The sequence below is a fragment of the Labeo rohita genome, chromosome 10 (genome assembly GCF_022985175.1).
Source record: "Labeo rohita strain BAU-BD-2019 chromosome 10, IGBB_LRoh.1.0, whole genome shotgun sequence".
In the NCBI taxonomy this organism is placed as follows: Eukaryota; Metazoa; Chordata; class Actinopteri; order Cypriniformes; family Cyprinidae; genus Labeo; species Labeo rohita.
In genome coordinates, this window is record NC_066878.1 from 154,528 (window position 1) to 173,394 (window position 18,867).

An 18,867-nucleotide genomic window follows, 5' to 3' on the forward strand; every position below is an offset into this window, starting at 1 on the left:
CATCTGCTCCTGTAGATGTTTTTTCCACACACTCAGGTCCAATCAATCACTGTGGCAGCGCATCCTGGTGAACAGATTTCACGGTCTGCTACAGTACTTATCTGCTGTGATGAGCTACTGACCGTCATGGATGAGCTGAAGCTGTTCACAGAAGCTGTGGATGACAACACGTGTCATCAACACACTTTCTGGGTGTTGTTGTATAGACAATGCTGCCCCTGCTGGTGGCTTGATGTCCTGACAGGATATTTGTTCAAGCATCATGATGATTTCAGTGGTGTACTACCAAACCGATTGTTTTTATGACTAATATATAACATACACGTATCGAGTAAACTTATATTTCATATTCATCACTTGACGTTATCATTTATTAAAACAAAAATAATACTTTGTCTCTATATACTTTATAATATGTGACTCAAATGATGAAACGTCAAACAAAACTGTCCACAAATTCTCATTACTGTAATGCATTTGAGGATTTAATCAGCATTATTTAAGTCATGACAACAAATAACATAATATATAAATATTTTTAATATTTTAATGCAATTTAAATAATCATTATTATTCTGGTATTCTTTATATAGTATTATAATAAGTATTTCTAGTAAATAATACATTATTTATTAGATTTTCTGTTTTCATTTTCATTTTAATTAAAATTTGTTATTTTATTAGTTTTTTTTTTTTAAATCTGTCTATATAGTTTTCATTATTCTTTTTCAGTGTAACCTCTAGTTCTAGTAATTTAAGTGCTTCAAGTCAGACTAAAAGAAAATGAGAAATAATGCCTTGGCAACTAGCTGAAATAAATTGTTTACTTTTTCTTTTTCTTACTCTTTCTTATTTTATTTAATTTTATTTATTTTTTTTTATGTATTTTATTTTATATTTTATTTTAATTATTTATTTATTATTATTTTAAGCTCTAGTACTAGTAATTTTAGTGCTTCAAGTTAAACTAAAAAAGAGAGAAATAATGCCCTGAAAACTAGCTTAAATAAAATTAACTTTTTCTTTACTTTTAATTTATTTTATGTTATGTTATCTTATTTTTTTGATGTATTTTATTTTATATTTTATTTTAATTATTATTTTTTATTATTATTTTAAGCTGTAGTACTAGTAATTTTAGTGCTTCAAGTTAAACTAAAAAAGAGAGAAATAATGCCTTGAAAACTAGCTTAAATAAAATTGTTAACTTTTTAATTTTTTCTTTTCTTTTAATTTATTTTATGTTATGTTATATTATGTTATCTTATTTTATTTTATTATTTTATTTATTTATTTTTAAGCTCTAGTTCTAGTAATTTTAGTGCTACAAGTTAAACTAAAAGAACTTAAACATTAAAAGAAAATGGCAAATAATGCCTTGGCAACTAGCTGAAATAAAATGTTTATATTATTGTATTTATTGTATTGTATTGTATTATTTTATTTTATTTTATTTTATTATTATTTTTTTTTTTTAAGCTTTAGTACTAGTAATTTTAGTGCTTTCAGTTCAGCTAAAAAAAAATTAGAAATAATACCTTGGCAACTCGCTGAAATAAACTGTTTACTTTTTATTTTATTATTTATTATTTTTATTAAAAAATATATATATATATTATTTACTCTTTATAATGCCTTGGCAGCTAGCTGAAATAAAATGATTACTTTTTTATTGGTAAATTAAATGTTTAACTATTTTATTTAATTATTATAATGCCTTGGCAACTAACTGAAATATTTACTTTTTTATTTTATTTTAAATGTATTATTTTATTTTTTATTTTATTTACCGTTTATAATGCATTGGCAACTAGCTGAAATAAAATATTTACTTTTTAATTTATCTTTTCATTTAATTATTTTATTTGTATTTAATTTTTTATTTTATTATTTATTACTTTTTAAATGCCTTGCCAACTAACTGAAATAAAATGTCAAATTTTATTTTGTTATTTTATTTTAAGTGTATTATTTTAGTTTATTTATTTATTTATTTATTTTGGTTAAAACAATTTAGTTTAGGTAGTTTTAACTTAACAACAGTTATAACCCTCTACATAATATAACTTTTATTTCATTTAATGAGATTAAAATAAAATATGATTAAAAAAAAGTAAACAAAATAAAATAAATAAATAAATGGCCAACAAATAAACAATGTGTTCTAAAAGTGCATTGCATTTGGGATTGGAAAAAAAAAGCATAAAAGTCCTTTCAGTCTCCAGTGTTTGACTTTATTGGTTCTTAACAGGGCTGGTGACATTAAACTAGCAGGTTCTGCATGCAGCACAGCAAAACTGTGTAAAATCGGCACGTATGAAAAGGTATAAAATTGCACATTCGCAGAACAGCCACATTCCTAAATCAGAATCAGATGCAAAAACACAAATATCAGACGATCAGTTCACAGACCAGCAGTGATACATATAGAAGCATGGCACAAATATACAATGCAATGCAGAAAATTTGCAAATCACATAAAAAAAACAAAACAATTCATATTTTGCATTAGAAATGTAGCAAAGACCATCCATAATAATGCAATACATCAAAATAAATGTTCTTGGGTCAACAGTAGGCAGCAGATCAACAGATAATATCAACAGGCATAAGGTCACATGACAGTCATTAAGTTTGCAGGTAGGTTTTTAATTAAAGCTGCTCTGTGAAGAGGCTGCGTTCTTACTGAAGGAGGCTATCTGACACTCTGTGACATGTGCAGCGGCGTCAGCATCTCCTCAAAAATGGCTCCTTTTACATTGGAGCCCCGCAGGTTTGCTTCCTGAAGGTCACAGCCGGACAGATCACAGTTCTGTTTGACAAAAAAAACATAGAAGTGAAAAACGCAAGACGACATGACAAACTATACAGAACGATTGTGAAACGAAACTGATGTTTTCTCACCTCCAGATCGGTTCCTGCCAGCGTGGCCCCCCGCAGGTTACAGTTCTTGAGTTTGGCGTTCTTCAGCGTGGCCACGCGGAGGTTTATACCCGTCATTTGACTGCCCTCCATATCCACCCCTTTCAGATTGGCTCCTAGGAGGAAATGACAGGCATTATGTACTGGGAATAAGAGATAATATTAAGAGAAGGAGAAGTCAAGCGTGCTCATTTTACCCTCTAGATTTGCTTTGAGTCCTGCGGGATCTTCAAAATTACAGCCTTTGAGAGACGCCCCTTCTGCATTGGTACAAAGCATTTTCACGCCCTGTAAATTGGCACCCTGGAAAACACATGCAAAAAGACCAAATCAGTGTCACAGATAGACATAAATGCTACAATGAAATGGTGCAGTTAGTGTGAGTGGGTGAATGAATTTGATTTTTTGCAATATAGTAGAATATATTTGTAATACAATATATATATATAATTTAAATGATGACAAGCAATACCATGATTAATATATACTACTGTTCAAAAGTCAGGTCAGTCTTTTAATACTTTAATCATTCGGCAAGGAAGCATTAAATTGATTACACTTGAAAGTAAAGACATGTTACAAACAATTCCTGAAAGAATCCTGAAAAAAAAATGTACCACAGTTTTCACAAAAATATTAAGCTGCAAAACTGTTTTCAACATTGATAATAATTAAAAAAAAAAGTTTTAAAATGAAGAATTAACTCTTAGAATCAAGCTTTGCCATTTCAGGGAAAAATACATTTTAAAATATATTAAATTATAATTATATAATTATGTTTGACCAAATAGGACCCACATTTTTACACATATTATTTAAAAACCAAATGTAAATAATATAACTTTTATTTTACATTTATTTTACATTACAGTAATGAGCCCTTGCTTACTTTATTTAAATAAATGTAAAAGGAAAAATATATATATAATAAGAATAAAATTAAATAATAAAATAAAGAAATTATTTAATTAACAAAATAAAAAAAAATGAAAACAATTTTTTAACGTTGATAATCAAAAAAATGTTTTAGAATTAAGAATTCTTAGAATCAAGGTTTGCCATTTTAGTAAAATACATTTTAAAATATATTAAATTATAATTATATAATTATTATTTTTGACTAAATAGAACCCAAACTTCTACACAGTAGTGTAAATATTTTAAACATTATTTAGAAAAAAATGTAAATAATATAACTTTTATTTTACATTATAGTAATGAGATCTTGCCTACTTTATTTAATTTATTTAATTAAAATTAAATTAAATTAAATTAAAAAATAAAATCAATCAAAGATTCCTTAAAGAATCCTAAAAAATGCATCACGGGTTTCACAAAAATATTAAGCTGCAAACAAATGTTTTAGAATTAAGAATTAATTTTTAGAATCAAGCATTGCCATCTCAGGAAGAAAATACATTTTAAAATATATTAAATTAATTAAAAAAAAAAAAAAATTAAATCAAATAAATCCCAAACTTTTACACATAAGTGCAAATATTTTAAATATCATTTTAAAATCAAATTTAAATATTATAACTTTTATTTTATATTACAGTAATGCCTGCTTTAATTAAAATAATGTAAAAACAATCCAATTAAATTAAATTAAATTAATTAAAATAATTAAATCAATTAAAAGGTTTCTTAAAGAATCCTGAAAAACATGTATCACAATTTTCACAAAAATATTGAGCTGCAAAACTGTTTTCAACATTAATAATAATAATAATAATAATAATAATAATAATAATAGGAAGAAAATACATTTTAAAGTATATTAATAAATAATCAAATAAACCCCAAACTTTTACACAGTAGTGTAAATATTTTAAATATTTTAAAATCAAATTTAAATAATATAACTTTTATTTCACATTACAGTAATGAGATCTTGCTTACTTAATTAAAATAATGTAAATAAAATTAAATAAAATTAAATAAATCCTCATAGTCCAAAAAATAGGTCTACTTTTCTTTAAGAAAAACATAATTTTGATTTTGGGGTGAAATATGATACAGGCATGTCCCTGACAGGTACATCCTTACATCTAGATTGGCATTTGATAGGTCTGCTCTCTCCAGGTTGGTACCACAGAGGTTGGCGTGTGTGAGGTTACAGCGGCTGAGGTTGGCCATCTTGAAGTTAATGTAACGGAGATCAAGACGAGAGAGATCCGCCCCACTAAAATTCAGGCCCTAGGAGAAACAGTTCACATTAAAATAATGCATTAAAAAAAAAAAAGTGCAAATATTCAGCTGCTTCCTACCTGACATCTAAGTTCAGACTTAGTTGGAGTGGCAAGCAGAAAACGCACAAACTCTTTGCGGGAGATTGGCGAGTGATCTTCAGGAGGCTGGGAATTCTGAAACAGGACAAAACAGCCATTGTTACTGATCTCCATATTAAACGAGTCACTTTTTCACCTTTATGTAACTTCATTAGCATGTTATTTTTACCTTAATAACACCTTCAAGCTGCTCAGCAAGACGTTCAATTCCAAAGAAACGAGCTTCTTCAAGTACGCCTGCATAAAATAATGTTCCACAGGTGCTCATTTCATATGCAAAGAGCTTAGCCAATCATAACAGAGCTCATTCACATATTAGAACGTCAGTTACAAATACACACAAAAATATTAAAGGTACAGTACCAAAATATATGTGTATATATATATATACACACACACATATACATATAAGGGGTGTAACGATACATGTATTCATACCGAACCTTCACGGTACGGGCATCTCGGTTCGGTGCATGAGGCCTTACAGTGAATACAGGCAATTCACCCTCAATTCAGAAGGGGGATCCTGCAGTAACGTAACTCTGTTTGCTAGGAGTGCCAGGAGTTGCGCACTCGAAAACAAAGCCCACTAGACAGTGACCATGTGCTGATTCTGAAGTATCACTGACATAGTATACTTTAAAGGCTTGTGCACTCAACTGTCTGCAAAATGGAGCTTTGTGCTCTTGTATCTTACCTCTCTCATTCGGCACAAATCCAAATATTCCATAATATTTCCATATTTGCGATGCACCCAAATGCTTAACTATTATTTATTACGTAAATTATAGACTTTGTACTTCAGTCGCGTTCTAACGGTGACACAGTGAGGCGGGCAAGCTGATGTTTGGTCCACTGTGTTTCATTTTGATAAAGTACCAACTGCGTTTTCCAGTTAGCAATGCTAGACGCCTGGAACTGATGTGTTTTGTGGGCCGGCGCGATTACTTCAACTGTCCTCATACCAGCAAAATTAACATATACAAAAAACAAAGAGAATGTCGCTTTCTGACATTTGCCTTTCCTTTCTGTCACAAAACTGAACTGAAACTCTCATGTTTTTTTCCCTTGTCTAACAGTTAACTAAATTAAATATATTTCAAGTATTTACTCCTTGTATGTATATATGTACTGTAGATTTTATAGCCTATATATGACAGAAATTTGACATAATATTTAGTATTTTCACATGTAGATGGAAAAAAATTGTAATTTGTACTACTGTCTGTGTAAAATAAATGAAAAGAAACCTAGCATAGTAGATTTTTTTTCTTTTGTACCGAAATCGTATTAAACCATGACCCTCAAATTGAGGTACGTACCGAACCATGACATCTGTGTATATATATATATATATATATATATATATATATGAAGAGTTCATATGCAAAACGAGCTAAAAGCCATCTCGGTCAAAAATGAGATAATGTTACTGAGTGAATGCTCCTGACACATAGTATACATCCATCAAATACTTTTACTTTAAACTCACTAAATTCCAGCATCAGCACAATCAGAAGTACCAGTACTTACATAGAAACCTACACAAAGTAGCCAGAAAGAAAAGCTCATTTTAAAGAAATACGTCAGATGGATTTAGAGGCTTTTGCATCTGAACTCTTCATATACACACACACACACATCAGAAAGAGGGAAGAAAATGCTTTTGGAAAACTAAATTATGATGGTTTTCGGTAACAACCCTTAGGAAACACATAAAATGCTACATGTCTCTACTGTCTTACCCAGCAGATTGATGCCGTCATTGATTATGAGCTGTCCGTGTCTCAGGTAATTTAATATTGGCTCAAAGTAATCTGGGCTCCGATCAATGAGATACGCCCCTTGCTCGTCCTGTTTGTTTCCCCAAACATCTGCCAGGAAATGACAGAAGAAAAAGTGCAGCATGAATAAAAGCAGTAAGGCAGCACATGCACAACGCTTTAAACATTAGACAGAAAAGGCATCGGTTCGGTCCTCACCCTTGTCTCTGAACATGTGAGCCAACATGCTCTCCGGTTCTTTGACCAAAGTGCTCCTAACAACCACAAAAAAATGTTGAAGTGTTAGCTTTATCACAAAGCACAGTTGTGGATGAAATAAGTGGAGTAAATGAATGTCACAAAAAAATTAAATACATCAAAAAATACAAAAATAAATAATATTTGACATAAAAAACATCTTTTACAATTAAGCACCCCCACTCAAAAAAAAGTCCTTTTATTGCACATTTTTTAATACAAAGGGCCAGAAGTAAATTCTGCATTATATCTAACTATATTAAATTTCAATGTATTACATTTTTGTAATGTACACAAACAAAAATGTAATTTTTAATTTTTTAAATTATTTTTAAATCAAATTCACTTATATTGTTTTTTACATTTCAACACAAAAATAAATGTTCTGTTCAACACTGTAATAAGTAAAAGATTTTAAAAAAATAAATAAATAATTAATTAGGCATGTCAACTAATATTATAAAAAAAAATATTATATGTAATAATGTATTATTTATGTTGATCAATTTTACTGTTATTTACATACAAAATAATATATTTAAAAACTACATTAAAATGATATTAATTATTTCACCATATAATAATAAGAATAAAATATTTGTGCTTACTGTCATGAAAATAATGCCAAAAAAGTTGATTATGATGGTTTAGATTATGGATTATAAATAACAAGTTAAAAAGAACAGCATTTATTCAACATATAAATCTTTTCTAACAATGTAAATCTACACTCACTTTTTATTAATTTAACACATCCTTGGTGAAAAAATAATATTAATTTCTTCCCAAAAAAATAAAAAATAAAATGTACTGACCCCAAACTTTTTTACAGTATATTGTATATTGTTAGAAAAGATTTCTATTTAAAAGAATCTTAAAAAAAGTATCACAGGTTCAAAAAAAATATTAAGCAACACAAGTGTCTCCAGCATTGATAATAAAATCAGTATATTATAATGATTTCTGAAGGATTATGTGACACTTAAGACTGGAGTAACGGCTGATGAAAATTCAGCTTTGCATCATAGGTATAAATTATATTTTAAAGTATATTCAAATAAAAGCCATTATTTTATATTGTAATAACATTTTGCAATATTATTGGGTTTTTTTTTCTGTATTTTTGATCAAATAAATGTAGTCTTGATGATCTTAAGAGACTTCTTTTAAAAAAAACATTACAAGTCTTACTGATCCCAAACTTTTGAGCAGTATATATTATTTATATTGATTAATTGTACTATTATTTACATAAAAAATTTATATATTTAAAGAATTACATTTAAATCATATATATTATTTCACAATATAATAATGAAAACGAAATATGTGTGCTTACGTGTCTTGAAAATAATGCCAAAAAAATGGTTAAATATGATGGATTACAGTTTATTAGATTAGTGTGATCTGTTTTATCATCACCGTGTGGTTGTGAACCGTCGTCCTCCTACATTGAGGGTGATCCAATCTGTGTGTGCCCAGGAATGAAACTCATGCGGACTCTCTAGATTATTTGGTGGATCTGTAGGACATTAATAAATTAAGACTGATTAAGCCAACTGAAGACAGAAGAGAAGCACACACCAAATCCAAGTTATAATGTCAAACCCACCAACAAAAGAATCTCCTTCCGATATATAGAGGACATCATCATCCCTGTACCAGAGAAACACCAATGTTTTATGTTTATGATATTGTACACATGTAAATAAACACGTTTTATGCATAAGATAACTAGCTATTGTTCTTACCTGATGAGGGCTATGTCATCTATAAGACCTCCTTTCCCATTGTATATGTTGGAAGCTTTAATTCCAAATTTTGTGCTTGCAACTGACAGTAGATCAGCTAGAGTACCATAAACTGCCACCACCTGATGTAAAAGTCATGAAAGGAGCAGCACCATGCCATTTATTCAGCAAACATACATTTAATGCTATATTAGCAAGACAATAGATAACAAAACACACTCACCTTGCCATTGTGTGAGGTTCCATTTACAAACAGCGTGACTCTTCTCATATCCGAGCTTGTAATGTGACTCCTCAGTGTCTGTTTTTATTGTTTTTAAACTCCACGTTACTGTAAATCATCAAAGCATTTCCGACTATAGCAAAAGACTGTTTACTTCCGTCATTACCGCAGCCAATCAGAGGCTTTGAAAATAGAGCGCGGTCGGGCAATTCCATAGAGATGCAACAACGGAATCTCGAAACAACAGAGGACCGAGGTGGGCGGGGTTAAAATAACGAAATTCGTCTCTGATTGGACAGGTACGATGGAAATAAATAATTATTTTGTTTTTTTTTTCGTACTGTGGATTTACATTTCAGTGGTTTCTGAATATTTCTCTCATGTCGTTGTTTTATAAAAAAAAAATACTGTCAAGACCGCTTGTGAAGCTATTCGATGGTGACCTGATCACGTGATACTTGTTACTTTTCTCAGCGCTGGCCATGATGGCCGAATCAGAGTCGTTTGATTACTTGATGTATTTTAACACCGTTTTATTTTTATTTGTTTTCATTTCATATACCTGTAAAGGAGTATGTGATGGTAATTAATGCCATTCCCTCAGAACTTAGGAAATTATTAGTAAATGATATAGATGAAAAACCAAATGTTGATTTCTGTCTTAAATTGAAAGGTATAAATATAAAAGAAAAAAAAATGTAATAATAATTATCTTAGAAAGATTTGCCAAATTTCTAGTGTTCCTTTAGCCATTGGTTTTTGGAGAACACAATTTCAAGATGTCAACTGGAAAGAAACCTTTAAGATCTCTAGACGTTTTTGTATCACTAATAAAATTAGACAGGTATCATTCAAGATAGTTCATTGTATTTATCCTGTAAAACAGGTAATTGCAAAGTTTTGTAAAGACATTGACTTAAAGTGCGTTTTCTGTAAAAAGGAAAATGAGAGTATTGTCCATTTATTTTATGATTGTATTTATACAAAATTGTTTTGGTGTGATTTGTTTTTTGTTTTTGTTTTTTGTTAAACAAAGTATTAATATGGAATTACAACTCAAAGAAAAGGATATTTTATTTTTTTATGAGTATACTGCTGACTTCAAAATTTGGTATATTGTGAATTTACTCATTATATATGGAAAGTTTTTTATTCATAAATGTAAATGGGCAGTGAAAAAAACTAATTTTACTCATTTTAAAATAGAAATTGGTCACTAACTGTGTACATTAAAAGAAACAAAAAATAGCAAAGCAAAAAAACGGTAAATTACTTCAAAGCCTTAAATATATTTTTTTCTTGAATAATTTATAACTATTTGTACTTGATTATGGATATGTGATGTTACTGCTTTCCTTATTTTAATTTTATATTGTTTCCCCTTTTTTTTCTTTTTTTTTAATTTGTTTAATGTTGTATTTTTTTAGTTTATGTATTATGTAATTGCCCTTGTATGGTTTTTTTGTTCTAAAAACTGCAATAATAATAATAAAAAAAAAAATATTTGTACGTCAGGTACTAATTAACTGGATTGATTGAACAGATTATATATTTCGCGTGTTTCTGTCTCTAAGACGGAAAAAAAAAGCTTTGAATGGAGCTTAATAGAGAATTCGGCTTTCTGAGCCATGAAGAAAATGTTTGAAAATCTTTCCTAAAATGACAGTTTACAATCTACAATAGGAAATAACTCTAACATGTTATTAATATAGTAGATTCACAGACCTCTACACTTACATTTGAAACAAAAATGAGTTTCTGGATGTAACACCCAGTAAATGTGACCAAACGTCAGCAGTCTTGAAAACCACTGTTAACAACATCAGCAACAATGCACAAGCAGACAAGCACTTACATTGCTATTTGTGTTTATATAACACACACAGAAGCTAATTTCAGACAGCATTAATTTATTTATCATACTGAATTTACAAAATTAAAAGAAAAAGCAACAATTGAAGAAACAGGTTTGTACATTTTAGTCCTTTTTTGTCGTTTATTTTTTGTTTTTTTTTTTTTTTTTAACAGTTTGAATAGCAATCCACTGTACACAAGGCTTATGATGATATTTCTATATCTTTAAAAAGAAAAGACAACCAAGATGCTCTGACTTTCCAATGACGACACTGGAGTAAGGCGAATCTTCGGTTGGACAAAACTGGACTTAAACGCAACCCTGCTACCCCATCATCCCATTAGAGAGCAGCTCTCTTTCAACAAACACTACAGAAATACTAGTGCCAGAAGAGCTTCTAAATCCATTCGGCCACCCTCTGCCTTCAATGTCCACGTCGATGAGATTTACAATGAAATAACACACAATCTCAGTCGTTCTGTTGATTTCATGCACTAATCTGGAATTCGGGGGAGAGTCTGAATTTACATCGAAATCGTGCCACAATAATGAGACGTCTTCATGGCCACGTAAAACTCACTGGACGACTTCATTAAAGCTTCAGTCAACAGCTCGAGTTAATATGAGGATCATGGGAAATGCTCAGGGGAAAAACGTAACTCGAACGGGATAATGTTCGCATCAAGTCAATGTTTGTGCGGTAACAATTATGCTTTACAACTTAAAGCTGACAAACATAATTCTAAGAGCAACATTTCAACAAAAAGACAGTAAACAACTCGAAAATGTTCCTTAAAGCGCCCCATAAACCGATAATTCCATGTTAAAATGTGCTGTATACTAATAATAACACTTGTCGACATTTCAAGCAGCGATAAATCTAGCTACCTACCGTGTACTTTGTATTTCAGTATACATTATTTAGTTCCCTTGAGCTAAAAAGTGGTTTCAGCCTCGAGACGGTCAAGGGGAGGGACACAGACAGGAAACACAGTAGTGTCCTTTACAGTGAATTGTTGTAGTGGTGAGCGATGTCTTTTTCTATCGTATGCGGTCGTCAAAAAAACTAAGAATAAAAATACTACGCTGACATCTGCGACATTTAAAGAAAATGATCGATCTCTTCGGTTCTGGAATGAAATTTCTTACAACAGAGTAAAACATTCACCTTCATGTTTCATTAGAATAGATATGACAATATCATACAGGGCCGGGTAAATAGTGTAATAAATATCTAAGCGCTGAATTGAAGCATTGGCTTTAAACGAAACAATAGTTAACAGTATTGACTGATGCCCTGAAAAGCCTTTTTTCGGTGTTTGATGGGTGCGGAACGGGCAAGGGATGCCCGGTCGCATCCTGCCCCAGTGACGCTCGTCAGGTGCCCCGAACGAGAGCTGTGGGCAGGGGACACGGAAGGCATGCCTTAGCTGCGGATGGGATGCCCGGCAGGTTTGCTGTCGGGACGGGTAGGGAGGGAAAGAGGGAGGGAAACAGAGGGAGGCCAAGCGAGAGAGGAGAGGGATGTGAAACCGCAGAGATGAGGGAGGCCGCTGGCCTTAGACCCCATTAAAATGTTTTTCGGTGGATGGCACGGGCGCGATCTTCCTCGTATTCCTTCTTGGAGACCCACATCTTCTTAAAGGTGTCGAGTGAAGCCAGGATAGATCCCCTAAACAAAGAATAAGGGAAAATACATGAAAACTCCATAAAATACATCAAAACACTTTTAAAAACATACACTAACATTTAAAAAGTTCAGGGTTGGTTAAAAAAGAAATACATATATATATATTTTTGAAAGCAGTCCACCATGAAGCATGGATTGAAGACTGGATTTGTTTAATGAAAAATAAAGTAAAACACTAATACTGTGAAATATCTAAAATTTGAACATTTTATTTCAATTTATTTAAAAATGTAATTTACTGCCGTGATGTGATTATCTAATTTCTTTTTTTCTTTCGTTTTATTAATTTTAAGTTTATTTCAGTTATATTTTAGTTCAATTTTTGTCATTTTGGTACTTGCTTGTTATTTTTGTCATTTTGGTATTTGCTTGTCATTTTTATTAGTTTGAAAATTTAATTTTTTACATTTAATTTAATTTTATTTCAGTTTTAGTTAGCAATTTTAGTGCTTCAACTTAAACTTATTTCAATCAATTGTCAAGTTGACATTTGTAATTTTTGCTTAGTTTAAACTTCTAATACATTTATTTAAAAATATCAAATTTTTTAAAATTTTATTTTACTGTATTTATTCAAGCTTCAAATCAGTTAACAAAACTGTTCCAACTGAAAACCCTGAAACAGTGATAATTTTTTTCAGGATTCCTTTTGAGGAACATTAACTTAAAAAAAACAAAAACAATATTGGTCTTAGAATATAATCTTTTGTAACATTAAAAATGTCTTTACTGTCACTTTGGATCAATCTAAAGCATCCTTTCTGAATAAAAATATTAATTTCTTTAAAAAAAAAAAAAAAAAAAAAACCCTGAAACATTGATAATTATTTCTTAAAAAAAAAAAAAAAAGTGATTTTTTTTCTAGGATTCTTTTTGAGAAACATGAACTTTAAAAGAACAACATTTTTAAATATAAATCTTTTGTAACATTAAAAATGTCTTTACTGTCACTTTGGATCAATCTAAAGCATCCTTTCTAAATAAAAATATTAATTTCTTAAAAAAAACCCTGAAACAGTGATCTTTTTTTGTTTAGGATTCTTTTCGAGGAACATGAACTTTAAATATTTTTAAATATAAATCTTTTGTAACATTAGAAGTCTTTACTGTCACTTTTGATCAATCTAATGCATCCTTTCTGAGTATTAATTTCTTAAAAAAAAAAAAAAAAAAAAGCAATGCAACCTTTTTTTTACATGTTACATAGCCCTACATATACTTTGTTCTTACCCTATCCATGTTGAATAAAGTCTCTCCTGTGGTGCAGATATCTGAAACAACAAGAAAAATAAATATTTAAAACCAAATAATTCTCACACCAAGTTAGCATTTCTTAGATGTGGCAGAGTCACCTTAATTTTAACATCTTTGGGCGCAAGTTTCTTCACTTCGCTTAACAACCGGTCTCCAAAACCTGCAAGGAAAAAAGATAGTGTTTCAGTTCTGTCACTGGATGTAGAACTGAAAGATGCTTTCAACAGATCTCATCTCTCTACCTTTCAGAAGTGTTGAGCCACCGGACAGCACTATGTTAGAGAAGAGCGTGCGTCGCAGATCCATGTCTGACTTCTGAATGGCGAAGGCCAGCACCTCATGAATACCCTCGCTCTCGTCTCCAATCAGATCAGGCCTGAAGAGAAGCTCTGGAGCCCTGAATCGCGCTGGGCCGATCTGCAGGCGACAAACAGCTGTGAGTAACACATCAACTCAATCTGAAATTAAAATTAACTATCTACTTTCTTAACACACAATATTGTGCCATCATGAGCAAGTTATCAGTGCACTTTATTCCAAAGAAGAAAAGTATGCCGCATTATGGAAGGTTCTGAGCTGAAGAACCTGAACTGCTTCTCCACTGAATGTCAATAAAACCAGGATATGAAGTGTAATTTTATCCCATATTATCATACACTAACATGCACTAACATACACAAGCAATCTCATTCTTACATCTAGAGTGCTTCCGTCGGGGAGTGTGTATTGTGCTTTTTCAGTTTCTAGAGTTTCATCCTTCTGAGGGTTGAGGGAAAGGTAGCAGGCTCTCTGGAAAACAAAACAGCATTTATTAATCCTTTCATATCTGAATTATAATTTCCATCAAGGAGTTGCAAAGAACATGTCATAAATCCAGATATGAACCGGTCTCATACCTCCTTGATGGTGCGCACGACCTCAAACTCTGCAGAAGTGTGGAAATCATAGCCTTCCTTGCGCAGGAGGAGGCGGAGGTATCGGGAGACGTCACGTCCGGCGATGTCCACGCGCATGATGGAATGTGGAATGGCGAATCCCTCGTATATGGGGACAGCGTGTGTCACACCATCACCGGCGTCCAGGACCACACCTGTGGTTCGGCCTGTGGCGTATCTGTCAGACAGGAAACGTGTTTGCATGACAAAGGGAATAAGAAGTGTGATATCAGGAAGAATGAAATTCAAAGCGATTAACTCACAAACTGAGCACAGCCTGCATGGAGATGAACAGCGCAGGCACGTTGAAGGTCTCGAAGAACACCTCAGCCGCACGTTCACGATTTTTACTGGGGTTCAACGGTGCTTCGGTCAACAGTACAGGATGCTGTGAGACACAAAAACATACAAGTCAGAAAAATACAGTGCAAGACAGTGTTGTTAATGGATATTTAAATAAAAAGAAAATGGTAACTGTAATGAAGCGGAGAAAAATGTAAATATACACAACCAGTCAAAAGTTTTTGAACAGTTTGAGATATTTATTATGTTTTTTTTTTAAAGAAGTCTCTTTTGTTCACCAAGCCTGAATTTATTTGATCCAAAGTACAGCAAAACAATAAAATTTGTTAAATATTTTTACTATTTAAAATAACTGCTTTCTATTTGAATATATTTTAAAATGTAATTTATTTCTGTGATTTCAAAGCTGAATTTTTAGCATCATTACTCCAGTCACACAATCCTTCAGAAATCATTCTAATATTCTGATTTGCTGTTCAAAAACATTTATTATTATTATGTTGAAAACAGCTAAGTAGAATTGTTTTCAGGTTTCTTTGATGAATAGAAAGTTCAGAAGAACAGCATTTATCTGAAAAACAAAATCTTTTGTAACATTATAAATGTCTTTATTATCACCTTTGATCAATTTAAAGCATCCTTGCTAAATAAAAGTATTAATTTCCATAATTTCTTTCCCAAAAAAAGGAAAAAAAAAATACTGATTTATAATGTTACAAAAGCTTTTTATTTCAGATAAATGCTGATCTTTGGATCTTTCTATTCATTAAAGAATCCTGAGAGAAAATGTACTCGACTGTTTTAAATATTGATATAATAATACAAAATGTTTCTTGAACAGCAAATCAGCATATTAGAATGATTTCTTAAGGATCATGTGACACTGAAGACTGAAGTAATGATGTTGAAAATTTTGCTTTGATCACTGGAATAAATTACATTTTAAAATATATTCAAGTAGAAAGCAGTAATTTTAAATAGTAAAAATATTTCACAATATTACTCCTTTTGCTGTATTTTGGATCAAACAAATGCAGGTTTGGTGAGCAGAAGAATATTCTATTAAAAAAAAAACTAATGATCTTACTGTTCAAAAACTTTTGACTGGTAGTGTAAGGTTACACTTTCAGGTGACGTTGCTTCAATATACTTAGACAAAAAACTACTAAATAATATTAATGAATAAAAACACTCACTATAGAGTTAGTGATTGATTTAGGGTCAGTAACTACTGTAATTATGCAAAAATTACATATACATATAAACATGTAAATAAAATAGACTAAAAACACTAAAATTGAATTAAAAAAAAGTTTGATTTAAAATGCTGCTGTGGAAACTAACTGAAATAAATAACTCCAGGCTGAAGTACTAATATTAAATTTAAAGCTAAATAGAAAGATAAAAATAAATTATAATTCAAAATAATTAGTAAAAAAAAATAGTATATAAATATATAACATATAAAATATATTTTAAAAAATCATATTTAAATAATACTAAAATCACTGGTGCAAGATTAATGAGCATAATGAAGACCACGTAAATCCTCACCTCCTCGGAGAAGGTCTGCAGCTGTTCCTTCGAGTAAACGTACTGCCAGATGCGCTCCATGTCATTCCAGTCTTTCACAATACCATGTTCCATAGGATAGCGGACAGACAGCAGCCCCCTGTGCTCCTGAATATAGTACAAAAATAAAAAAAACTGTATGTCTTTAATTTATTCCAACACACATAAATAACATATTATTAACCAATAACATCACAAGTTAAAACAAGTCCTAGCCAATGTTATTATTGGCTGAATACTGTGGCACATGGAAGCTGACTGTATTGTGAACATCAAATTGCCTTTAAATATAAGGGGAAAAATTCTTCAACTGAAATAAAAAGATTTACCTCAGCTTTGGGTCCAATGAAAAGATCGCCCTCAAGGGCACCAGCCATCACCCGGACATGCTTGGGCCGCCCCACACTAGAAATAAACCACACTAGTTAAAATCACATCACATTCACAACACATTACATACTAATATTACATTTTCACTAACAAATGGCAGTGTTTATTTTGAGGCAAAATGCATAATATGATCATAAGTAAACAAAATTTACCTTAAAATTGTTTTTTTTTAAAGAAGTCTCTTATGCTCACCCACGCTGTTTATTTCACCAAATTTACAGTAAAAGCAGTAATATTATTGCAAATTTAAAACAACTGTTTTCTATTTAAATGCATTTTAAAATGTAATTTAGTCCTGTGATGCAAAGCTGAATTTTCAGCATCATAACTCCAGTGTTCAGTCTCACATGATCACATGACCCCAAACTTTTGAAAGTTACTCCAATATAGTAATATCACAAAAATGGTTACTTACTAATTTGGGAAACAGTATTTAGGGATTTGATCTCCTGCAAAACCAGCCTTAATAACTCCAGACCCCTGAAAGTGAAATTGTAAAGTAAGTTAAAAAAGTACATTATGGCCTACAATTGTTCAGGGAGGTGGTTTAAAATAAACTTGAACTATAAAAGCTTAAACACTGGATGTGTTGTAAAATGATTCATCTAATGATCTGATCCCTCCTTGTTTGTTCTTGAGTCATGAGACAGAGCTGGAGGGAGGTACAAGAAATCCAACCAGCTATGGACTTCTGAAGAGTCGCACTGTAAGAAAACACCCTGATGTTTCACTAAACATCACTTAAATTTAAGTTTTCAGCATTTCAGCAAGCTGTCAAAGTGACACATTCAGGCTTTGAGATCTCCCATCTTAATTCTGATTAACATCTGATGCTTAGTAGTTCTCCACCTATAGCTTTAACCTTTTGGCTTTCATTAAAATCCATTTTCTAACTTATAATAAATATTTCATACTAAAAATGTGTCTGTATATATAAGGCGGGGTCACAGCCAGCCATCTTAGCAACAATAACAACTCCAGCTCAAATACAGGGTTTTATCTGACAGATACTCTTTGACAACCATGCATCTTGCAGCATTTCATAAATATGTACAACGTGGCATCATTTATTAAAAGTCTGAGAGACTAATTCAAAGCATCAATGATATGAATGACAAATCAGCTTTGTAGCGATGCATCATTCTGGGCAGCTAATGCTTCGAGATAACGAAATTAAGACACATACACTGTTTTGCTTTAATAAGGCGTGCATCAGACTGTGGACATTATTATCCAAATAAATAAAATTCTAAACACATCTCATTTAGCACTGGCCGGCTAGCGCAGGTTTTGGCACAATGGCATTAGCTTTAGCCTCTTAGCACAGACTGGGTGTGGAGGGCTGCTGACATCATACTCACATTATCAATCACAACCGGCTGGTTAGCTATAATATCGTACGACTCCATGTTCAGCCTGCGCTTTGGTGCGTTTTTCGGTCGACACGTTCGCAAGAAGCACCGTTTACGATTTTCTGTTCATGTAAATAAAAAATAACCGTCGCTGCTTGGCAGTATAACCACAGGCTGAGCGGTGATGCGTCAACCGAACCGCACTGTGGAGGGAGCCAATCAAACACACGTAACTAGAGGATGAGTGACAGCTCATTAAGCCAATAGTCATTTAGATCGCAGGCGCCGTTCGACAACCTCCTAGACGG

General features: G+C 31.6%; 2 protein-coding genes across 2 annotated transcripts; both read right to left on the reverse strand.

Moving 5' to 3' along the window:
• Positions 1–2,224: 2,224 nt before the first annotated feature.
• kctd9b (potassium channel tetramerization domain containing 9b) lies at positions 2,225–9,421 on the reverse strand. Its single transcript, XM_051120231.1, has 12 exons — positions 9,209–9,421; positions 8,986–9,107; positions 8,847–8,890; positions 8,657–8,756; positions 7,196–7,251; positions 6,959–7,087; positions 5,383–5,450; positions 5,193–5,288; positions 4,972–5,121; positions 3,120–3,225; positions 2,905–3,038; positions 2,225–2,812 (listed from the first exon to the last, which is right to left on the reverse strand). Exons 1-12 carry the CDS (start codon positions 9,254–9,256, stop codon positions 2,696–2,698), a joined length of 1,170 nt encoding a protein of 389 aa, XP_050976188.1. The 5' UTR covers positions 9,257–9,421; the 3' UTR covers positions 2,225–2,695.
• Positions 9,422–11,101: 1,680 nt separating this feature from the next.
• actr1b (actin related protein 1B) lies at positions 11,102–18,776 on the reverse strand. The gene is made up of 11 exons (XM_051121061.1): positions 18,569–18,776; positions 17,623–17,687; positions 17,147–17,222; positions 16,800–16,925; positions 15,206–15,330; positions 14,904–15,120; positions 14,704–14,796; positions 14,250–14,424; positions 14,106–14,167; positions 13,984–14,024; positions 11,102–12,735 (listed from the first exon to the last, which is right to left on the reverse strand). The coding sequence occupies exons 1-11, from the start codon at positions 18,614–18,616 to the stop codon at positions 12,633–12,635; spliced, it is 1,131 nt and encodes a 376-aa protein (XP_050977018.1). The 5' UTR covers positions 18,617–18,776; the 3' UTR covers positions 11,102–12,632.
• Between the last annotated feature and the right edge of the window lie 91 nt (positions 18,777–18,867).